Source organism: Mesocricetus auratus, unplaced genomic scaffold (genome assembly GCF_017639785.1).
Source record: "Mesocricetus auratus isolate SY011 unplaced genomic scaffold, BCM_Maur_2.0 Super-Scaffold_100047, whole genome shotgun sequence".
Lineage (NCBI taxonomy): Eukaryota > Metazoa > Chordata > Mammalia > Rodentia > Cricetidae > Mesocricetus > Mesocricetus auratus.
Window position 1 is genome coordinate 3,759,356 of NW_024429224.1, and position 24,613 is coordinate 3,783,968.

Here is a 24,613-nt window from a genome sequence, read left to right on the forward strand (position 1 = left end):
ATGGCCCTGGTGGAGTTGGCACAAGTTCTTGGGTATGGGGTAAGGAGGTGCCTGTCTGTAATTCCGGAACTCAGAAGGTGGAAAATTGAGGATAAGAAGTTCAATGTCATATACATGTACCCCTGCCTAAAAGTTAATAAAACTTAAAAACAGTGATAGAGCAATTGCTCTACCAGTAGTCTTTTTTTTTTTTTTTTTTTTTGGTTTTTATGAGACAGGGTTTCTCTGTATGTTTTGGAGGCTGTCGGTCCAGCCCGGGCCTCGAACTCACAGAGATCCACCTGCCTCTGCCTCCCGAGTGCTGGGATTAAAGGCGTGCACCACCACTGCCTGGCTCTACCAGTAATATTATCAGTACCCAGGATGACCTGTAACCCACTAGGCAACCAGGCTAGCCTTGAACTCATGGTAATCTTTCTACCTTAGCCTTCCAAGCACTGAGGTTGCGGGCAGGAGGCCCCATGCCCAGCGGAAATGCCATCATTCTGCTTCATTTAAACGACACACGCAGCAAGAAGCTGTTTACCGCCTCCTGGCACTTTTCTTACACGGCATATGAGTTACCCACTAGCTAGCTCACACTCTTGTGGGAGGCACTGCAAAGGAACCCTCATTTTCCTTGTACAGTTCTCAAGCCAGTCTGAGGCCTCTGATAGTAACCAGCAGTTACAACGTGCTGCTGTGGAGTGGGCTCAGCGGGAGACCCATGTGGGCCAGGTGAGGATGTGTGGGGGAGAGGAGGGCGTGACCCCAGGTGGCCAAGGGCCGGTGAGAACCAGCCACAGCCAGAGCTCTGGGGCGTGCGGAGATGATCCGGAAGCCTTCCTTGCTCTGTGGGAGGAGGTGCATACGCAGGTCTGGCTCCCTAAGGTCCTGCTGACTGCTGCTCTCTGTCCAGACCACGAGAACATGGAGCTTACCAGTGCGCTGCAGTCAGAGCAGCATGTCAAGAAAGAGCTACGAAGCTGGGGGAGCCGCAGGAGGCTGGGGGAGCTGAAGGAGGTAAGCCCACGGAGGCGAAGGAAGAAAGGTCAGGAGTTCAACATCACCCTCAGCTACACAGTGGCCTCAGCCTGAGCTGCATGGAGCCTTAGCAGTCACACACTGGTCGGATGGCTCGCTGGTAATCGAGCTTGTTGCACACGTCTGGTGACATGAGTTCAGTCCCTGGGATCTATCTCTGTGAAGGTGGAAAGAGAACTCCACAAGTGTCCTAAACGGCAGAGTAGTGAGTGCCTTTAACCCAGGAGTCGTCTCTCCGCCGCCCCCCCTCCCCGTTTCCACCACGTTCGGCTGCCCTGTGGTGAAGAAGGGGCGTGGCTGTGTCTGGGTGCTGCGGCCTGCACCTTCAGAAGTCAGAGAGGGAAACCCAATGGCCACCGGTGTCCAGGAAGTCACTCTTACTCTGGCTGCCCCGGGGCCTGGCCTGGCACCAGCAGCTCTGTCGACTGGGCAGTCTGCAGGGTTGAGAGTATTCCCAGGACACAGAGCACAAAGGGCTCCGTCTGGCCTCAGGCAGTGCCCAGATGCTGTCCACACCCTGCTTTGCACTAGCCTGGACTCTGCCTATGTCTGGGGACAGGCTGCTGACCCTTGGCATTCCTGCAGAGACCTCATGAGACAGAAACAGACTGGGCTTTCAGAATGCGTGCCGGCTGGCAGGATGAATATAACCAAGATTATCTGCCATGAATGCGGGGTGGCACTTCATGTGCCAAAGGTTGGCTGGCCCCGCTCCAGCCTGAGCCCTTTGGCTCCAGGGCCCTCATTCCAACTGGGGTAGGACAGAACCCTTATTCTCTTCCTGAATGAGAGGCCCCCCACTCCTACCCCCAACCTCGATCATCTCTCACCCCCACTCAGGGGCTGGAGACTTCTCTGCTTATGACTTGGCACCAGACCAGATTAGAAGAAGACGGTCTGAAGTCACGCTTCCCAGGCCCTTTGAAGGGAGGTATTTTATTGGTAGGGAACATTCCCAGGGTGTCCACTCACCTGCTCTGGCTTTTCTGCATGAGGTCCTGACGGGTGCTAACAGCTGCCACAGCTTGGGTAATCTCCTCAGGGAACAGCCGAGCACTGGGAGCCTCTGCCCTCCACTGCATCGGGGTCTGGCACCCATTGCCTGCAGCACCCGTGTGTTCTGCTGGGTCTCTGACATTACTCTTCCCATCTGTAAAGTGGGGTGATGGCCCTGATCTCCCAGGAATGTTATGGGATTGAAATGAGTATTGGCCTCAGCTGCCCTCTCAAAGTCCTCAGGTCAGAGCAGGGCTGGGTGAACAGAGGGCAAACATGAACATAACTAGACACCCATGGCATTCTCGCTGTCTTAATTAGGTTTCTGCTTCTTGTGATAAAGACTATGACTATATCAATAAGGGTCTTAAGAGAATGAACATATAACTAGAATGGCTTCAGCTAGTCTGACTAGCTACCAAGAGTCCAGTAGTTGTTCAGTCCATGAGCCTGGATGTTTTAGCTGGTCTTCAGTACACACAAGAATCCCAAAGAAGTGTGCTCTAATGCCAGTGATGGAATGGACTTACCAGCAAGAGTGAGGGCAGACAGGCAAAAAGAGAGCTTCCCCTCCCATGTCTTTATAGGCTGCCAGCAGGAGGTGTGGCCAGATTACAGGTGTGTCTTCCCACCTCAAAAGCTTCAGAGTAGAAGTGGTCTTCCCAACCGGGAGGTGGTGGCGCACACCTTTCAGCCCAGCACTCAGGAGGCAGAGGCAAGCAGATCTCAGTGAGTTCGAGACCAGCCTGGTCTACAGAGTGAGTTCCAGGACAGCCAGGACTGTTTCACAGAGAAACCCTGTCTCCAAAAAATAGATAGATAAAGCAGATCTTCCCAATTCAAATAATCTAACTTAAAAATAAAATTCCTCGCAGGTATGCCTAGCCAGTTAGGCTTTAGTTAATTTCAGATGTCTCTGACAACCAAGAATAGCAATCCTCATGACCAAAAGCAGCGTGGGGAGGAGAGGGAGTATTTCAGTTCAGTTCTAGTCAGTCACAGGGAGAAGCCAGGGCAGAAATGCGAAGATGAGAACTGAAGCAGAGGTCACCGAGAGACACTTCTTGCTAGCCTGATCCTCGTGGCTTGCTGAGCCTGCTTTCCTATACAACCCAGGAGAAACTGTGGCTCCACCCCCAGTAAGCTAGGTCCTCCCACACCAACCATCAATTAAGACAGGCTGTCCTGATGGAGACAATTCCTTAAATGAGTCTCTCAGATATGTATAGGTTTGTGTCAGGTGATGGGGGAGGTCCTTTTGTATATATGCTTCTCTTATTGGTTGGTGAATAAATCACTGCGTGGTCAATAGCCCAATAGCCAGTAGAGGCAGGAAGACAGGCGGGACTAGGAGACAAGGAGAATTCTGGGAAGAGTAGGCAGAAGGAAATGGAGGCGGATGCCATGAAGGCAGCCAAAGAAGTAACAGGTCCAGGCATTCTCCGGCAAGCCAAGACCACATGGAAATACATAGATTTATAGAAACGGGTTAATAATTAAGACAGAGATAGCCAATAAGAAGCCCTAGAGACAGGAAAAAATCTCCAGCGACAGTCAAATTGGCAAAAACAAACAAACAAAAAACAACTGGAAAGCACACTTGCCTTAGGTGACAGGCAGCAGAGGGCAGACACTCCACACTCTCTAGTCCAGCTGATTGGTAGCGGTTGTCTGTGTGCGTTACCCACCAGGCCCAGTGCGAAGCAAAGTGTGTAGTGAGAGTAAGATGTCAGGGATGGAATGTATAACACACTTGTCCTTTCTCTTCCAGAAGAAAGTCTAAGTAGTCTCCAGGCTCGTGTGTTGGATTCACATGAAATCTATGCTCACATTTTTTTTAAAGATTTATTTATTTATTACAAACACAACACCCTGCCTCCATGTACATCTACACACCAGAAGAGGGCACCAGATCTCATTACAGATGGTTGTGAGCCATCATGTGGTTGCTGGGAATTGAACTCATGACCTCTGGAAGAGCAGTCAGTGCTCTAAACCTCTGAGCCATCTCTCCAGCCCCACTTTTTATTTTCTAGACAGGGTTTCCCTGTGTAGCTTTGGAGGCTGTCCTGGAACTCGATCTTGTAGACCAGGCTGGCCTCAAACTCACAGAGATCCGCCTGCCTCTGCCTCCGGAGTGCTGGGATTAAAGGTGTGGGCCACCACCGCCCAACCCTCTTCTCGTGCGTTTAACCTTGACTTCAGCTATGTGACTTGAACTGCTAAGAAAATATGACTACTGGCCGGGCGTTGGTGGCGCACGCCTTTAATCCCAGCGCTCGGGAGGCAGAGGCAGGCGTATCTCGGTGAGTTCGAGACCAACCTGGACTACCAAGCGAGTTCCAGGACAGCCTCCAAAGCCACAGAGAAACCCTATCTCGAAAAAACCAAAAAAAAAAAATATGACTACTGTCCTCCGTTACCTTTATATCTCCTTCCCATTGTCCCCTCCCACCATCCAATCCGTCCCTGGAGGTGACATTCAAGTCCTCCACTTGCTTCTCAGTTTCATTCACAGCCACTACCATCTGCACATCCCAAGTGTTCTAGTTCATTCTGTCCTTACGATAAACATACCAACCAAAAGCAGCTTAGAGGATTTATTTCAGTTTATTTCAAGCTGCAGTCTGTCACCAGGGAAGTCAGGGAAGAAACTCAAGCAGAAACCTGAAGGTGGGCCTGCGTGCTACCCCGTGAAGCTTCGCCCCTGACCAGGGAAAACACACAGCCGAGTGCAGCAGTAGGACAGAGATGCTGCTTGCTGGCTGGCTCACACTGAACCAATTTTCCAATGTATTCAAGCACATAACCTGTGGGACACTTCCCATTCTGACCACTACTGTCACTATATGTTTGTGCGCGCAGCTACGCACATAGATATGCATACACCATGCACACATAAGTATGAGCGGTGGGATATAAGATATGTGGATAACATACAGTAAAACAAATTCTGGCGGAACTTCAGGTTAGCAAAGCAATGCAAGGAAAGCAAGGACACTGCGAGGGCACTGCCTAGGAATTCTTGGCGCCACTTGAGGGGTGTGTGCCTCTGTGGGAGGATGTGATTGGCATAGCCCTTCTAGAAACCTCCCTTTACTTCCTGAGTCTTAGTGGGTCAAGGCATTTGCCACAAAGCCTGATCACTTGAGTTTGATTCATAGAATCCACAAGATAGAAGGAGAAACCCAACTCCCAAATTTGTCCTTTGACCTCTGCATATATGCTATGGCACATATGTGTGTATACAAGCATGCACATACATACACACACACATACACTAACACACACACACACTAAATAAATGGACCTAAGGGATTCTAAGTGGCCCCATTCATATTCTCCACAGCCTCTTCTCTCACCCCCAGCAAGCTCCCAAGTTCTAGTGAAAAGTCCGCAGGACTGTAATTGCTGCAGGACAAGCCCTTAGCCACACTTCCAACTTGACTGACACTACCAGACCAACTCAAAATCACTTATGCAAGGAAACCTACTTCCAGAAATACTGGGTAGGATGATCCAGGGCAACTTATCTGAAGAATTAGCAATTTCATTGATGTAGGGAAAAGGGACCAGTCAAAGAAACACACCCTGAGCAGAGCCAAAGAAACACACTTTGACCCTGCAACCACAACCAAAGAAATGTACCCTGACCCTAAAACCAGTGCCAAAGGAACACACTTTGTCCCTGGAATCAGAGTCAGTGAAAGAAATGTACCCTGGCCCTAAAATTGGAGGCAAAAGGCTAAAAAGGACCAGAGAAAGAAACACACTTTGGCCCTGAAACCAGAGCCAAATCTGACCCTAATCCTGTGTAAAAAAGTAATCAATCCCAGAGCAGAGCTCTAGCCAATCTGAGCTCAGCACTGAAATCGGACCAATCCCTACCCTGGAAAAACTTCCCCAACCCCAGGAACCCCTATATAAACCCTGTGTATGTTCAGCTTGGCTGGTCCAGCTGTCTTCCAATAAACCCCTTTGGATGAGCTTCGGGTGAAGATCTTCTTTTGCGGCGGCGAAAGAGCAAAGGCGACCCTGGGCAGAGCAGAGCAAGCAGAGACGACCCTGGGCAGAGCAGAGCAGTGCAGAGCGAGCAGCGCTGTAACACTTGCCCGGGAAACCTTCCTTGGCAGAGCGGAGTTGTTACACTCTGCTCCCGCCCGGCTCCCTGCTCTCCTCTCTCGGCTCTCCAGGAGCAGAGCTGAACTGTAGCAACTTCGCCCGAGAAACCTCCTGCGGAGCAAAACTGCTACACTAGGCGAACATCCCCAGCTGGAAGACCCTGTCCTGCTGGAGCGGAGCTGATACACCGGAGAAGCCTTTCTCTGAGGCAAGGCTGTAAGCTGCCAAGCTTACTGCAACCTGTGGTGGTCCTTGGCTCCCGAGCTCCAGGATACCTTTCTACCTGAGCTGTGTAACACTCAGTATCCTTGGCTCCCGAGCTCCAGGATACCCTTCCACCTGAGCTGTGTAACACTGGGTATTCTGTGAATCCCGAGTGCCAGAATACCTGACCCACTCCTGTTCCATCCTGTCCTGACCCATCCCGACGAAACGCTTACAATTGAGACCCAAATTCTTGCTATTTCTGGTCAGCACCCTCACCAGTTGACCTCAGTCTCAGGGATTCAAGGTAGCTACAGTAGTTCTAGACATCACAGCTGCACCATTGGTGTCCAGAGGTAGGAAAAGGACTGCCTGGTACTTTGCGGTAGTCTCCCTTCAGACTGCTCCTTCCTGCCTCAGCATCAGAAAGGGTAACATGCCTCCCTTAGACCATACGATCAGCTTGGACCACCGAGGGTTACCCGAGAATATTACCAAATTAGTGAGTGAACTCAAGGGCAAAGCCAGGTCTGGGGGTGGGGTGGGGGGGCGCACAACTTTAATCCCAGCACTCAGGAGGCAGAGGCAGATGGATTGATGGGGGGTGTCCTTCTGTATGTATGTTTCTCTTAATGGCCGATGAATAAAACACTGACTGGCCAATGGCCAGGCAGGAAGAATAGGCAGGACTACCAGACAAGGGGAAGCCTGGGGAGAGGAATGCAGAGAGAGGCCGCCAAAAGATGCCGTGTAGAGAAAGGGAGATAGGATGTGCCAGGAGTTCTCTGGTAAGACAAGGCCATGTAGAAACACATAGATTAGTAATTACGGGTTAATAACTAAGAGAGAGCTAGTCAGTAAGAAGCCCTATCTATTGGCCAACAGTTGGGTTTTGTTTGTTTGTTTTGTTTTTTGAGACAGGGTTTTTCTGTGGCTTTGGAGGCTGTCCTGGAACTGGCTCTGTAGACCAGGCTGGCCTCGAACTCACAGAGATCCGCCTGCCTCTGCCTCCCGGGTGCTGGGATTAAAGGCGTGCGCCACCAACGCCCGGCACACGGCCAACATTTTTATAATTAATATGTCTTTGTGTATTTATTTGGGGCTAATCAGCTGTGGGACCAGGCTGGAAAGAAACTCCAGCTACAAAATGGTGCCCAACATGAGGTGAGATTTTCCACATAAAACCTGACAAAAACTTAAAAAGGGATTCTAAACCCAAAAGAACAGAAACAAGCATGGCTTCTTGGTAACAACATTTTCCCAGGTGGGCTCTGTTTCCTAGAGACAAGCAGAGGCTTGGCTCCTTTAAGGGAGGCTTCCTGACTCAGCATTAGCAGCAAAAAGCACAGGGCTCTTTTAAGATACCCCGCTACCAAACAATTAAATGGTATGCACAAGCTGCTTATGGCGGCATAGACAAGAGTCATGGCAGTGAGCACAGCTCCCAGTGCTGGTGGTAAATGTGCCCCTGCCATGTTGGAAAACCAGCAGCTAAAATGTCCGCTTTAATTTTAGCCATGTTGTTTAGCTGAGAAGACTCATGTGGTCAGAAAAAGATAGAGGTGTACAGTAAAAACTGATTCAGATGAAGTAAAACCTCTAAAGGGTTTACAGTGTGTTAAAAAATAAACGTAGGCTTGGGAGAGAAAAGTAAAAGGAGAAAGGAGTTAAAAAAGAAATAGAGTAGCTGGGCAGTGGTGGTGCGCGTCTTTAATCCCAGCACTCGGGAGGCAGAGGCAGGTGGATCTCTGTGAGTCTGAGGCTAGCCTGATCTACAAAGCGAGTTTCAGGACAGAGAAACCCTGTCTTGGAAACAAACAAACAAAAAACCCCAAATGCCAGGTCCGTCTGCAGTGATGGAGGAAGGAGAGTCGGCAGCTACCAGTGTGGACACTCACACTTTTCAGTGCTTCCAGATTATCGCCTTACTCCTTAGGATCAGCCTCTGCCTCCTCCAGGAAGCCCTGCCTGCTGTTTCTGGCTTCACAGAGAACCACACTTCACCTATGGCTCTGGCCACAGTTGCAACCATATACTTCCGTGTGAATTTGAGGCCAGCCTGGTCTATAGAGCTACTTCCAGGACAGAGAAACCCTGTCTCAAAACAAAACAAAACAAACAAACCCACAAAAAACAACAATAAAAAGCCCACTGTTTTGTTAAGACAACCTGGAAGCCTGGCCTGAGACAGCTCAGACAGGGCATGGAAGGAACCGTGCCTAAGCTAGACCCATCTAGGTACCTTGGTGTACACAGCAAACTCGTGTTCCTAGTGAAATCAGAGGAAAAATGGACGTCTCAGCTGAGAGTTGAGTACGGTCCTGAATGCCCTGAGTTTGCAGATGCGCACCCCACCGCCTTCTGTGCCCTGCTGAGCTCTGCAGAAACTCACAGGCACTGCCCCCACCAGATGGCCTCTGGATGTTATATTGCTACTCTTTAGGCCCCCAGCTCAAGCTCTGGGACTTTTCCCCAGGAGCCTGGCTCTCTTCCTAGTGTCAGACTTCAGCTTTCAGCCACAGAGGCCCTGACACAGGGCCGACTTGAGCCCTGGGGGAATTCATCATGCTGACATTGATTTACGGTCTCACGAGTTGGCACTTACTGGGTGAAGCTCTAAAATGCACAGCTGACTGTGTTGAGCATTAAGGGAAGGGGGTTCTTCCTTTTATTCCTCTGTAGTGCTGGGACTAAAGGCATGTGATCCCAAGTGCTGCGATCACCTTTGTGTGAGCTGTTTCTCTTTAGGACAGGATCAATTTCATGCAGTTCAGTGTGGCCTTGAACTGACAGAGATCCATCTGCCTGTCTTCCGAGTCCTGGGTGTGTGTGCCACCACAGCCTAGAGCTACAGCTAGGCTGCTGGGATTAAAGATGTGTATTATCACTGCCCAACCTCCGTAGCTTTGCATTCTGAACCCTCAGGCAAGCTTTAATAAATCATAAATAATATATCATCACAGAGTCTTTTGTTTGTTTGTTTGTTTTTGTTTTGTTTTTGGTTTTTCGAGACAGGGTTTCTCTGTATTGTTTTGGAGGCTGTCCTGGAACTCACTTGGTAGACCAAGCTGGCCTCGAACTCACAGAGATCTGCCTGCCTCTGCCTCCCGAGTGCTGGGATTAAAGGCGTGCGCCAGACCACATGGCTCAGAGTCTTACTATACATCCCTAGTTTGTGCTATCCCACTGAGGAAAAAGAAGACCATTGCCAGTTTTGAGATAAATCTGAAGCAAACTTTAATTAAGTACTGGCCAGGATGGTGGACTTCTGCCAGGCCCATTCCTGGGCTCCCAGAAAATGGTAATGAGTCACATTTTGCAGGGTCTTAACAAGGCCACTATTTCCAGTCAGGTCCAATCAGAGGCAAGCATACATACTGACATATTTCCTGCCTACAATGAGATCAAGCACATCCTGTGCAGATGGTCAAATAATCTTGTGGAGGGGAGTGAAAACATGTGGCTTTGTTATCTCCCTTAAACAGTAGCCTCTAACATTGCAGGAACTGTCTGTCCTTGGGCAAGGGGCTTGAGATCAGAGACGTTTTTCTTCCATGGATCTCTTAGGCACAGTAATTAAAAGGTAACTCTGTGTCTCACGTTACCCTGAAACTCACCACATAGACCTGGCCTCACACTTCTGTTGGCCTTTTCCAGTCAGTGTGTGCCCACATGCCTCCCCCGGCTCCTGGGCCTTATTCCACAACTGTGGGAGTTGGAAAGCCAGGAGGCCAGGAGTTCCGGCAGGAGTGCTGCTCTTGAGAGGCAGAAGGTCTTTGGGAGCAGCCTTCATGTCAGCTTAGATGCTGGCTTAAGCACAGGAGCAGGGCACCTTGGTGGCCACACTGTACCAGCATCTTACAGGCTAAGCAGTCACCACAGCCTAGTTGATGCACGGGAGCGGCCAACATACCTCAGTTTCACACTGGTGAAACCCAGACTGAGAGCAGTGGTGTTCCTAGTGCTACACCCAAAGTCTGGAACTCGAACGCAAAAACAAAGAGTCTTCATTTGCCGGTTTACCTCAGGCCCCTCTGTCCTACTGAAGCCAAGGTGGCGGGAGCGCAGCAGGAGAGACTGAGCAGCGAGGGAAGGGGGTCTTACAGAAGGGAAGGCTTGAGGAATCCCAAGCCTTCTGCCCCGTCATTGGCTGCCCCACGGGGTGAGGTTAATTCCCAAGGGGGATTACAAGCCTGCAGCCTTGGGACTGGCCAGCTTTTCCAGTTCAGGGATTGACTGGTTTTGAGTCAGATGCAGAGATGACTCCAGTTCCTGGGCCAAACTGTGTTTCTTCCTATGGCTCTTCTTGGCATTCAGGCTCCAATTTTAGTGTCTGGGCAAATTTCTTTTACAGGCTCTTGTTCTAGGGGCAAAGTGCACTCATTTGGCACTAGTTTCAGAGTTAGGGTGTTTTTCACTAGCTCTAGGTTTAAGGATAAAGAGTCTCTCTTGCTGGGTTGGGTCCTGATTGTACCGTGGGTTTTTTTTCCTGGGTTGGACTGGGAACTGACCCACTCAGGGACTGTGTAGGGGCTGTGGATCAGGGATCAGCTGGGGCCTGGATGTCTTTAGTCCCAGAACTCAAAGGTAGAGGCAGGTGCATCTCTGAGTTCAAGACCAGCCTGGTCTACATCGTAAATTCCAGGACAGCCAGAAGAGAGCTACACAGTGAGACCCTGTCTCAAATAAAGAAGCCAAACAAAAAGAAAAGAGTGATAAACATCCTGGCCCATTTTTGTTGCTGACATCTTGAGAAAATGCTTTAATTAGGGCTGGAGAGATGGCTCAGAGGTTAAGAGCACTGACTGCTCTTCCAGGGGTCCTGAGTTCAATTCCCAGCAACCACATGGTGGCTCACAACCATCTACAATTCAATCTGGTGCCCTCTTCTGGCATGTAGGCAGAACACTGTATATGTAATAAATAAATGAATCTTTAAAAAAAACAGAAAATGCTTTAATTAATTAATTAATTAATCAGTCGATCTATATATTTATTTATTTGTTGTGTGTGCGCATGCATAGGCCACAGTGCACATCTTGTGGGAATTGGTTCTTTCCTGCCATGTGCGTTCTGGAGACTAAACTTAGATCTATCAAGCTTGTTGGCAAGTGCTTTCTTCAGCCCCTGAGCCATGTTTGGGGACAGCTTCCAGCACTGACTTCCCATCCCAAGCTTGTTTCTGAAACACAAAAAGATCCACCCTTTGCAGATAATGTCAGCCACAACAATGCCTATGTTTAGTCCTCTCCTCAGGAGGCTCACTGCTCTGCAGTGAGTTAGAGATGTAATAATCCAAACAAACCTGGCTCCTTCTCTTGGGAACTTAACACAGCCTGTCACCCGTCTGCGCATGGCAGGCAGTATCCTGGCGCTGTACAACGGTTCAGAGGTCCCTGAAATAGGGAAACTCTGCTTCCACTCTCTCTGCCATCTTTCTGAGGAGACAGTCTGTCTCTCTGTCTCTTCTCTCTGTCTCTCTCTCTGTCTCTCTCTCTCTCCTTTCTTTCCTCTCTCCCTTCCATTTCCCAATTAAACTTCCTTCTGGTGTAAGTCCTGCCTGACGGTGTGTTTGTCCAAGGATCTGCTACACCCCACCTTGAGCTGTATTCCTGACAGGGGAGGTAGACATAGAGGATCCCTTGGATAGGTAGGATCAACATTGTAAAAATGACAATCTTGCCAAAAGCAATATACAAATTTAACACAATCCCCATTAAAATCCCAGCACAATTTTTCACAGACCTTGAAAGAACACTTCTCCACTTTATATGGAAAAACAAAAGACCCGGATGGCCAAAAAACCCTGTTCAACAAAGCAACGTCCAGAGGTATCACCATCCCTGACTTCAAGCTCTATTACAGAGCTATAGTCCTGGCCGGGCGTTGGTGGCACACGCCTTTAATCCCAGCACTCCGGAGGCAGAGGCAGGTGGATCTCTGTGAGTTCGAGACCAGCCTGGACTACCAAGCGAGTTCCAGGACAGCCTCCAAAGCTACAGAGAAACCCTGTCTCGAAAAAAACAAAAAAACAAAACAAAAAAAAAACCAGAGCTATAGTCCTGAAAACAGCTTGATATTGGCACAAAAGCAGATAATTAGATCAATGGAATCGAATTGAACATCCCAACATTAACCCATACACGTATGAACACCTGATCTTTGACAAAGAAGCTAAAATTATACAATGGAAAAAAGAAATCATCTTCAGCCAGGCGTTGGTGGCACACGCCTTTAATCCCAGCACTTGGGAGGCAGAGGCAGGCGGATTTCTGTGAGTTCAAGGCCAGCCTGGTCTACAGAGTGAGTTCCAGGACAGCCTCCAAAACAATACAGAGAAACCCTGTCTCGAAAAAAAAAAAAAATCATCTTCAACAAATGGTGCTGGCATGTAGAAGACTGCATATAGATCCATGTCTATCGCCATGCACAAACCTTAAGTCCAAATGGATCAAAGACCTCAACATAAATCGAGCCACACTGAACCTCTTAGAAGAGAATGTGGGAGGTATGCTTTCTGAACATAATTCCAGTAGCACAGACACTAAGATCAACAATTAATAAATAGGATCTCCTGAAACTGAGAAGCTTCTGTAAGGCAAAGGACACAGTTAGCAAAAAAAAAAAAAAAAAGCAACCCACAGATTGGGAAAAGATATTCACTATTGATGGGGGAAGTCCTGTGTATATGTCAATAAAGCACTGTTGGTCAATAGGGAAGCAAGATAGGTGGGACTAGGAGTCCAGGAGGACTCTGGGTAGGAGAAACACAGGGAGTCATCATGTAGCCCTCCAGAGAAGTAAGATGTCCGTCTGGTAACAGAAATACTTAGATGGGTTAAATACTTAAGTCAGAGCTAGCCAGTAAGGAACAAGCAAGGCCAACAGCTTCATAATTAATACAGCATCTTGTGTGTTATTTGGGGACTACAACGCGGCAGAGCCTAGGTGACTGGTGGGGAAAAACCAAATCGGCAGACAAGAAAAAGGCTTCTCTCTACACACTATCCCCACATCTGACAGAGGGCTGATCGCCAAAATTTACAAAGAACTCAAGAAGCAAGTCTCCAAAACACCAAAGGATCCAATTAAAAACTGGGGTACAGAACTAAATAAGGAATTCTCAATAGAGGAGTCTAAAATGGTTGAGAATAACAGTTACTGGAGATCTACCATGGAGGGCCTCACCTTCCTTGGGGATCAGAGTGGATATTGGGTGGGGGACTGGGGAACCTGGTGGGTAGGGAGGGTAGGGGAGGAGGGGAGGGAGAGGGAGCTGGGATTGACATGTAAAACAAGATTGTTTCTAACCTAAATAAAATAAAATGTCTGAGAGACACTTAAGAAAGTGTTCAACATCCCTAGCCATCAGGGAAATGGAAATCAAAACAACTCTGAGATACCATCTTACTCCTGTCAGAATGCTTAAATCAAAAACACCAATGACAGTTTATGCTGGAGAGGATGTGGGGAAAGGGGAACACTCCTCCACTGCTGGTGGGAGTGCCAACTCGTACAGCCACTTTAGAAATCAGTATGGAGATTCCTCAGAAAAATGGGACTAAGTCGGGCGTTGGTGGCGCACGCCTTTAATTCCAGCACTCGGGAGGCAGAGGCAGGCGGATCTCTGTGAGTTCGAGGCCAGCCTGGTCTACAGAGCGAGTTCCAGGACAACCTCCAAAGCCACAGAGAAACCCTGTCTCAAAAAAACCAAAAAAAAAAAAAAAAAAAAAAAAAAAGAAAGAAAAGAAAAATGGGACTAAACCTACCACAAGACCCAGCAATTCCACTCTTAGGCATATACCCAAAAGATGAACATTCATACAGCAAGGATGTCTGTTCCACTACGTTCATAGCAGCAGTATTTGTAATAACCAGAACCTGGAAGCAACCTAGATACCCCTCAACTGAAGATTGGAGTACTGTTCAGTGGAAAAAAACAATGTAATCTTGAAATTTGCAGGCAAATGGATGGCACTAGAAGAAACAATGTTGAGTGAGGTAACCCAGTCACAAAAAGAGAAACATGGTATGTACTCGCTCATATATGGATTTTAGACATGAATCAGGGGAGTGACAGCATACAACCCCACTGCCAGAGAGTCTGGGAAACACAACCTTCATCCAGCGACTGATGAAAGCAGAGGCAGACACCTACAGACAAACACTGAACTGAACTCCTGGAATCCAGTGTCAGAAAGAGAGAACTGATGGGCAGAGGGATCAAGTCTTAGCTGGTTTAACCCAAAGAAACAGCTGACCTGAACAAGGGGGGAGCTCTTGAACCCCAGACTGATGGCTGGGAGGACAGCATGGGACTGACCAAGACCCCCTGAATGTGGGTGTCAGTGAGGAGACCTAGGTAATCTATGGGGTCTCGAGTAGTATTTATCCCTGGCATACAAATGGACTTTGGCTGCCCATCCCACAGTGAGGGATGCTCTCTCAGAGTGGACACTTGGGGGAGGGCCTAGGCCTTGCCCTGGATGAAATGACAGATTCTGGAGATTCCCCACGGAGGGCCTCACCCTCCCTGGGGATCCGAGTGGGGACTGAAAGGGGGGGCAGGGGGCTGGGGAAGTGGGGAGGGAGAGGGAGCTGGGATTCACATGTGAAGCAATCTTGTTTCCACTTTAAATTAAAAAATGAAGAAAAAAAAAGCATGAGTAAGTGTGTGTGCTGCGGCACGAGTGTGGGCAGAGGACGGCTTTGTCGCTCTCTCCCTTCATCTTTTTTTAATTTATTAATTTTTATTTTATATGCATTGGTGCTTTGCCATAGGTGTCAGGTCCTCTGGAACTGGAATTACAGACAGTTGTGAGCTGCCATGTGGGTGCTGGGAATTGAACTCAGGTCCTCTGAAAGAGCAGTCAGTGCTCTTAACCACTGAGCCATCTCTCCAGCTCCCTCTCCCTTCGTCTTTATGTGGGCTCTGGAGCATGCGCTCAGGTTGTTAGGCCTGTGTGCCATCTTGCTGTCTCCTAGAACCTCCTTCTTCTGGTTTTATTAATAATTCCTTAGCTGGAGAAGTCTCTGGAGCCCACTGTGCCTGCCTGATGGCTGGGAGTTTGCTGTAGGGAAAAGGGACCAATCAAAGAAACACACCCAGAGCAGAGCCAAAGAAACACACTGTGGCCCTGCAACCAGAACCAAAGAAATGTACCCTGACCCTGAAACCAGTGCCAAAAGAACACACTTGGTCCCTGGAATCAGAGTCAGTGAAAGAAATGCACCCTGGCCCTAAAATTGGAGTCAAAAGGCTAAAAAGGACCAGAGAAAGAAACACATTTTGGTCCTGAAACAGAGCCAAATCTGACCCTAATCCTGTGCAGAAAACTAACCAATCCTCGAGCAGAGCTCTAGCCAATCTGAGCTCAGCACTAAAATCGGACCAATCCCCACCCTGGAAAAACGTCCCCGCCCCCAAGAATCCCTATATAAGCCCTGTGTATGTTCAGCTTGGCTGGTCCAGCTGCTTCCTTCCAATAAACCCCTTCGATGAGCTTTGAGTGATGAGCTTTGGGTGAAGATCTTTTGCAGCCATGGCAGCAGAGCAGAGACGACCCTGGGCAGAGCAGAGCAGAGCAAGCAGGGCTGTAACACTTTTGCAGGGGAAACTCCCGCTCTCCACTCTCTGGAGCAGAGCTGAACTGTAGCAACTTCACCAGAGAAACCTCCTGCCTAGCAAAACCACTACACTGGGCGAACATCCTCAGCTGGAAGACCCTGTCCTGCCGGAGCGGAGCCAATACACTGGGGAAGCCTTTCCCTGAGGCAAGGCTGTAAGCTGCTAAATTTACTGCAACCTGAGGTGGTCTTGGCTCCCGAGCTCCAGGATACCTTTCCACCTGAGTTGTGTAACACTCAGTATCCTGTGACTCCTGAGTGCCAGAATACCTGACCCACTCCTGTCCCATCCTGATCTGCCCGAAACGCTTATAGTTGCTGTCCTTTTTAAGGGTTGAGGCTGTTGCAGGAGAGAGCTTGCAATGGGGGATGGGGTCCTGGTCCAGCCATCCACCACGATGAACAGAGGGCCCAAGTTACTACAGTTAGCTTATCACACAATAATAAAAGACTCTTTGCTTTTGCATTCGAACAGGTCTCTTGGTGATTTGGGGGTTCAGAATTTGGGTACCACACTGTCTGCTCTGTTTCCCTCTGCAAGGTCTCCTCTATGATCTGGGCAGCTGGCAGCCCCACAGTGGTAGGAGCTTCCTTAATGACAGGAAACGTCTTTCATTCTTACAGTTTCTGTATTACTTTAGGATTTTAAGTTGGTCAGCTGACAGTTTCCTGGGAAAAGTTTTGCTCATCTGTCTGTTGAAATACATGTATGAATAATGTGTCCACACTATGCTTGTTTTATGCCAATGTGTTTATGTATGCTTGGTTTTTTTGTTTTTGTTTTTTGAGACAGGATTTCTCTGTATTGCTTTGGCAGTTGTCCTGGAACTCTCTCTGTAGACCAGGCTGGCCTCAAACACACAGAGATCTGCCTGCCTCTGCCTCCTGAGTGCTGGGATTAAAGGCGTGCGCCACCAACGTCTGGCTAGGACATATTTCTATACCATAATATCTATCCTGTCCTAAAAACAAGGCTTATAAAGGATAAGGTTTTAAACAGTGATGATTCACTGAGATATACTACAGGCCTACATTTATGTGCAGGGATGAAACTTGCTGGCAGCCAGATTTTGTAACCTTGAAGTAAACCCCTTAATATTATTGATTTAAAACACTGAATTGTTTAAGTTGGTTTTACCTTCTACAGATTACAATCTTTTGAGCGATTTTCAAAAACTGTTGGAAAATATTCAATGGTTATTTCCTTTTTTAAAACCCTTAAATGAGATTCTAAAAGAAAATAGTGATCCCAATTCACCTAGATGGCTGAGTAAAGAAGGTAACAAGGCCTAGTGTTAAAAGGTATAATCTGGCATCAGCAGATGTTATATTCACAATACAAAACCATGGGAGGCTTATGCTGTTTCCCCAGCCAAAGACTTAAATCTTTGTTTTAAAGCAGTAGCCTGTATGGTACAGAAATACCCATGAAATCTGGGAGATATTTTGACAGAGAACAAAGGTGAAAGCCCGACTGGTGTCTATATCTATCCCAAGAGGTTGTGATGTTGGGAATCTCCAGTTCCAACCCCCTTCCCAACCCCACCCTCAGGGTGTTAAGCAGTGGCCCCTTCCCTGGACTTGCCTCCCTCCAGACTCTGCCCCTAAGAAGGTTGCATTAAAATCCCCCACCTCTGGAGGCAGAGGCAGGCAGATCTCTGTGAGTTCAAGGCCAGTCTGGTCTACAGAGTGAGTTCCAGGACAGCCTCCAAAACAATACAGAGAAACCTTGTCTCAAAATAAATAAATAAAAACTAAAAAGAAAGAAGAACCCCCCCCCCCAGGTATACCCAGCAGCCCCTTGTGTTTAGTTAATTCCAGATGTAGTCAAGTTGACAACCAGGAACAGTTACCACGTGGTCCTTTCCTGGTTCTTTGGGTTATCTGACTGGTTTATTCTGGTTGTGGCGGAGGCTGCAGATGAAGCTCTAGGCTGCAAACTGGGGAGATGGATGGCTGGACTAAGCTAAGCAAGTCATTGTCACCTGCCCTGGCCAGCAGGGCACAACGGGTTTGAGCCCACGGGAACCTGGAATGAATGAGACAGGAGACACAAGAGAGAGGAGCAGCAGGACAACGTGGCTGATGTGTTTAATGAGAGTTTCCTACAGGGTTAAATGGGGGGAATGAGGTAGGGGGAGGGGGCAGGAGACTGCAGGACAGTGCGGGAGGGGTCATTGCCTAGTAACCAGGCCACTGAAGGTGAGCAGACAGCAGGTGTTGGCAAGGTGAAAGGGTCGCAGAGGGAGGGGTTAAGTCATCTAATTGTGGAATGTTTCCTTCTTGCCATCAGCTATTTCCTGTGAGCCCAAGTTCTATTCATTAGGAAGCTGGGGAGGGGACGGACCATTCTTAAAAAAAGACTGACAATATATGCAAGAGGTTCTAAATAACAACGATCGCTCTTGACAGTCACCACTGAGGGACAGGTAGCAACTGTCTTAGTCTAGGCCAGGCACTTCAGATAACACCTCTTTTCTTGGAGACTGGGTTTCATTCTTATAGCCTTGGCTGTCCTGGGACTCAATGTATAGACCATTTTTGTCAGGAACTTGCAGAGATCCACCTGCCTCTGTCTCTTGAGTGTTAGGATTAATTCTCTCTCTCTCTCTCTCCCTCTCTCGTTCGTTTTATTTTGTTTTTGTTTTTTGAGGAAGAGTTTCTCTGTGTAGACCAGGCTGGCCCCACACTCACAGAGATCCGCCTGCCTCGCACCCTGAGTGCGGAATTAAAGCTGGGAGGTCCTGTGGCCCAGCTTGCTTTGCTTTGCTGAGGGTCTAGAAATTCAAACCATGACTACTATCATTGAGCCACTTGCCCAGTGGATGACGTGTTACCCCTTCGACTTCCCACTTTACAAGGGAAAATGTGGTTCAAAGGCGAGGTTGGTGTTAAAGTGAGCTATGATGGGTGGTAAGGGAGACGGAGACAAGGGACAGGGAAAAGGGAACATAGGAAAGGGATAAAGGGCTGCCTCTGGTTAGAGGAGAGACAGATGTACATGGGAAGATGTCGGAAACCCCATGTTAGGATGAGGTGTTTAAATTTAATTGGGCATGCTAATTAGGTGAGCCGAGGGGGGCTTCTGATTGCTGGATATTGGTAGTTGGTCTCAGGAAGAAGTGGCCAAATAAGGAAACAGACCTTGGTGGCCAGCTTCAGGAATGTACTCTAATTTTTTTTTTTTTTTAGCAAGGCAGATGGTGAAGGGTATGGTCTGCCAGAGCCGCATGCTCCACTGAGTTAGTGCCTCTTTGGGAAGATCTCAAGTTCACCGCTGAAGTGCAACCAATCCTATCTCAAAAACAAAGAAACACTGGGTGGTGGTGGCGCACGCCTTTAATCCCAGCACTTGGGAGGCAGAGGCAGGTGGATTTCTGTGTGTTTGAGACCAGCCGGGGCTACAGAGTGAGTTCCAAGACAGCCTCCAAGACTATACAGAGAAATCCTGTCTGGAAAAGACAAAACAAATGAACCCAACCAAAAAACCCAGAAAGAAACAGGGGATGCAGTTCAGCTGGGAGAGTGCTTGGTGAGGACACATGAAGATCCCTGTTAGACCCTCAGCCACAGGGACACAGTGTGTGGGTGCCCATGAGGTGTCCAGGGAGGGATCATTGAGGGCAGTCTGGGTTACCAGAGACCCTGTATCGGAGCACTCACCCTCTCTCCCCCCCAAAATGAAAAATATGAGCTGGAGATGGAGAGAGGGAGGGAAGAAGGTAGGAAGGGAAAAAGAGATAGATGAGATGAGTTGGAGACACACTGAACACCTCTAAGGTTGGAAGTGTCACAGTCCCTCTTTAAATTTTGTTTACATTTATTTGATGTGTATGTTTTGCCTGCAATCTGGAAAGAGTGCCAAATCCCCTGGAGTTATGGATGGATATGAACTGAAGAACCAATCTGCTCCATCTTATAGCAAAGATAAACTAGGTTCATTCCTGTTTATGATTAAAACTCTGTTTCTTAAGGATTGGGCTATGTCCCACCTGTAACCTTAACTACTAATGGCTCTGTACTGCCTGTTCCAGGAAATGGCAACAATGTCTCTGTTTAAAAAGGTTATATACCACCACTTTGCAGCCATGTTTTTGTTTTTGTTTTTTTGTTTTGTTTTTTGAGGCAGGGTTTCTTTGTGTAGCCCTAGCTGTCCTGGAATTCACTCTGCAGACCAGGCTTACCCAGGGTTCAGGCAGGAGGCTTACAGCCAGTGGATTGGACTGACTTAAAAGGTCTGAGGGCAAAGGAATTAGTTCATACACACACTTCTCTCATAGTTCTTTGTTCTTTAAAAAAAAAAAAAAAAAAAAAAACGGTCTCTCCATCCCCTAAAGTTCTCTTCAAAAGTTTCTCTTGCCAGGGTGTTGGTGGCCCAGGCCTTTAATCCCAGCAACAAGGTTCAGCTCAGCTGTGCTCAGAGACCTTTAGTTAAGTTTTAGGCGCCCCATCTCTTCTCAGGGGGTGTGTCCTCCTTCCACCCCACCCCAGCTAGTCTAAGCTCCCACTGGCACAGAAACAGAGTGACACTGGACCCACCAGAGATGTCTCAAAGCTCTTTTCTAGATCAGCCCTTCCCAATCATGATTTACATCTTATAATTTTGGAGCTGCTAGGCATCAGAATGAATGCTTTGTGGGACTCCTACCATATTTCCAAGGCTAGCTGGCTGGAAGGGAGCCAAGTGAATGACATTTAGCCGGCATAATGCAAAGTCTAAAATGAGTCTGAAGAATCATTTTGCAAGTAGCAGATGTGGGAGGGACCCCTGGCTGGACAGGGATCAAGGGAAAAATGCACATGGCATTTTCAAGAGAATCACGCTGCTGCAACCTCAAATGACTCCCTGTGAATGCTACATTACTAGATATAGAATTTCTGGAAGACTAAGGGGAGAGTGCCTTGGACTTGGCCCTGTCAATCAATGTGGACTCCCATACGTCAAGAGGAACAATGACAAATTAGTGCATGCAAGTGAAGATGGCCTAGGTTAATGGAAAAACCACAGCACCTGCAAGCATTGGTTCCAGCTCCCTGAGAAACCAAGCTCGCTATAGTAAGCAAGTGACCGTGGGGAGGGGGAGGGGAAATGAAGAGAGGCGAGAAGCACCCTGAACGCTCAGTACTAGCAGAGGAGCCCCCTGAGGCTCACGCACCGCTTGTCAAGGCCTGGTGGTGGGATGGATGAGTGGGTGGAGCCATGGGAGGCTCTCTGAGAGGACCAGAGCTCAGTTCCTAGCACGCACATAAAGCGGCTCGCAGCCACCTGTAACTCCAGCTCCAGGAAGTTCACGTCGTCTTCTGGCCTCGAAGGGCACCCACTACACGTGTGTGCCTACCCCATGACACACACACACACACACACACACACACACACACACACACGTCTACACACCTGCCTGCCCACATATGCGCGCACACACATTAAAATCTTAAAATAATGAATTCTAGACTAATTAACATTTGTAGAGGCAGGAGGATGGCCACAAATGGGAGGCCAGTCTGGGCTACAGGACAAGACCCTGACTCAAGAGAAGAAATGTGAACGTTACCTTCATAGACACAATATTCCTTTCATCTAGAGATGCTGCAAATAAAAATGTTAAGACAGCTGTAAAGCATGGCCAAGCATATATGACCTTGAGTATGGCCTTGTCCCTTCCCACACAGTTTTGTAGGCCTCTCCTAAGAAACCCCAAGTAAGCCGCGCAGTGGTGCTGCACACCTTTAATCTTAGCACTCAGGAGGCAGAGGCAGGCGGATCTCTGTGAGTTAAGGTCAGCCTGGTCTACAGAGAGAGTTCCAGGGCAGCTCCAAAAGCTACAGAGAAACCCTGTTTGGGAAACAAACAAACAAACAAATAAAAACAAGACAAAATTAAAAAACAAGAAAACATCAATTTTGTTTTTGGTCCCTGGGCTTCATCAGAGCAACACTAACCCTAAACGGAGTAGTTGGGGAGAGTTGCTGGAGGCAGGCAGTCCAGGGAGCAGGTCCAAGCAGGAAGCGCAGTCAGGTGGCCAGGGAACATGCATGCAGGGTGTTGGTGCCCGAGCATAGCAGAAAGAGAGCAGAGACTTTTGCTTCCGAGCCGGTTGTGTGGGAGTCGTGTCTGGCGGTGGGGAGTTACTTTCTAGTCAGCACAGTCAAGTCTCTGAGGAGCCAGCTAAGTGACTTAGGTACTTTGGGAGTGTGGATGAGGGTGAGCTCGCCTCAAAGCTGCCATTGCTGCCTCCTTACATGCCTGACTCTCTGGGGCCTATTTTAAATAGAGCAGGACTAGAGTGTTTCCATGACAAGATTCTGGCAAAGGGTTATGGAGGAAGGCAGTGAGTCATCGCTGGGAACGCTTGAATTCGACTCTCCCAAAGCTGCTGCCCTGCCCTGCCCAATCCCAGGAGCCTGACATCCACTAGGGGAAGGTCTCCCACACCCATCCCTGCCCCCTTGGGTCTGGTTTGGGAACTGGAAGGCTTGACTCCGGCCTCAGCTCTGTCATGGAGGAACCGAGTGACTTGCCCACTCCTCATTCCTGGGGGCCTGTTTCCCAAAGGTACCAGAAATAAGGGACCTCGGACACCCGCTGTGAGGGCCCTGGTGATGAGGAGGGGCTAACCCCAGGACCAGTCCCTCTCTCCATCTCTACTGTGTAGACTTCACTTTTCTCATCAGGAACGTCTGCTCTTTGCAGGTTTCGGGTCCAGCAATCCATGTGCGATCCTGAGAGCTCCTGGAACCTCCTGCCTGCACCTCCAGCGCCTGGCCCTCGGCTGGCACGGTAGATAACTTAGCCGGGAACGACCCACTTTTTCATGCCCTTCACTGGACACACTGCCTCCTGCTCCTTGCGCCCTGGAGGGTGGAGGTGGCTGTTATCCTCAGCCCCAGGGCTAGCCAGCCACTTCTGGCCAGAAGCCTGGTTCTTCGCGGGTACTACCATGTGCTAGCGCCTCTCCCTCCCCGCCCCGGCCCCATTTGACTCAACTATGCGTTGCGCAGTGGGAAACTGGTTCTGGTTGTGGAAGGAGTCTGAGGAGCAGCCAGCTGTCCCGCTGCGTAGCTGGCGCGCCCTCTAGAGGCTACTCTGCTCGGGCTCTTGCTCCGCGGCAGGCAGGGCGGTCCTGAGACCCCATTGCCCAGCGCCACCGCCTGTAACCTCAAAGGTCTTTCTCACTCGGGTCTTCCAAGCAGGCGGCTCAGAGAGCTCCCTGTCTGTGGCTGCGCGCCCCGCCCCATTACCATGGAGACTGCTCGTACACAGTTTCCTTTTCCCTTCCACCCTGCCCCGAGGCCCCTCCGACGGGACTGGTGCCCGCTTAGGAGGGAGCCGGTCCTGCCCCGGCCTTCAGCGGGCGCCCATGAACATCAAGGCCCCAACGAGGCTGGCTGTGGGTAGAGTGAGGTTCTTCGGTCAACACCGTGGGGAGGTTAGCTCCCGGGCTCTCCCAGGCTGGGCGGGGTCTCTTTCTCTTTTTTTTTTCTTTTTTTCCGAGACAGGGTTTCTCTGTGTAGCTCTGGCTGTCCTGGAACTTGCTCTGTAGACCAGGCTGGTCTCGAACTCGGAGATCCGCCTGCCTCTGCCTCCCGAGTGTTGGGATTAAAGGTGCCACCAACGCCCGACGCTCTTTTTGGCTTTTGAGACAGGGTTTCATTATGTGGTTCTGGCTGTTCTGGAATTCGCTCTGCCTCCTGAGTGCCGGGATTCGGGCGTTCGTGCCAGCCTTTGCCTATTTGTAGACTAGGTCCCACCATGTAGCCGTTTAGCTGGAAACTGTTCACGTTAATCAGGCCTCAAGCTCACACGGATCTGTTTCGTCTTTTGAGGCATCCTTCCTGTCCTCTGCCTTTCCGGGTGCTAGGATCAACGGTATGCACCACTATGGTGGCCAGCTTGAATTCAATGCTTGCTATAGTCCATTTTGGACTTGTCAGTCTTCTTTTCCTTTTTCAAGACGGGTCTCTCCAGAACTTGCTTTGTAGACCAGGTTGGCTCTTCTTCGGTTGATTCAGAACTTGCTTTGGGACTTAGGTTCCCACGGCCCTGGCTGTGCAGTGGGACTCGCTCCCTGGTTCCTAGGCAGGTCAGCGGTGAGGGGACAGGGAGGGGACAGACACGGGGCCACTTTGGTGTGTACTTCCAGGTCAACTGCTCTGCTTTCTCCCCTGACGGCCGGACCCTGCTCACAGCCTCAGATGACGGCCATGTCTATGTATGGGAGACCAAGAGCAGGAGGCTGCTGTGGAGAATGGCCGGCCACAGAGGTGGGACTCGGGCACCTGGAGTCTAACTTGGTGACCTATGACTGGGGGGAGACCGCTGGAGCAAGTGTGGCAGGGGCTGTTGGCTAAGGTGCCACCAAACTCAAGGGACCAGATCTCCCACCCTAAGAGAGGGATTAAAGGCATGCACCATCATTGCCTGGCTCACATCTTTTCTTTTTAGTTTTTCAAGACAAGGTGTCTGTACTGTAGCCCTAGCTACCCTGGAACTAGTTCTGTAGACCAGGCTGGCCTCCACCTGCTCTGCCTCCCATGTGCTGGGATTAAAGGCGTGCACCACCACTGCCCAGCTTCAAATCCTATTTCTTAAGTCCTAGACGTGTAGTTCAGCAGTACATACACCACACTGATCCTCCAGAGC

At 49.2% G+C, this 24,613-nt stretch overlaps 1 protein-coding gene across 1 annotated transcript in view; it reads left to right on the forward strand.

The window, feature by feature from the left end:
• Wdr38 (WD repeat domain 38) overlaps positions 1-24,613 on the forward strand; it is a 26,718-nt gene continuing 2,105 nt past the window's right edge. Inside the window, exons 1-4 of the mRNA XM_040735588.1 lie at positions 1-39; positions 628-1,002; positions 23,049-23,399; positions 24,114-24,234. Coding sequence (XP_040591522.1) covers positions 1-39; positions 628-1,002; positions 23,049-23,399; positions 24,114-24,234 — 886 coding nt within the window. The remainder of the gene's footprint in view (positions 40-627; positions 1,003-23,048; positions 23,400-24,113; positions 24,235-24,613) is intronic.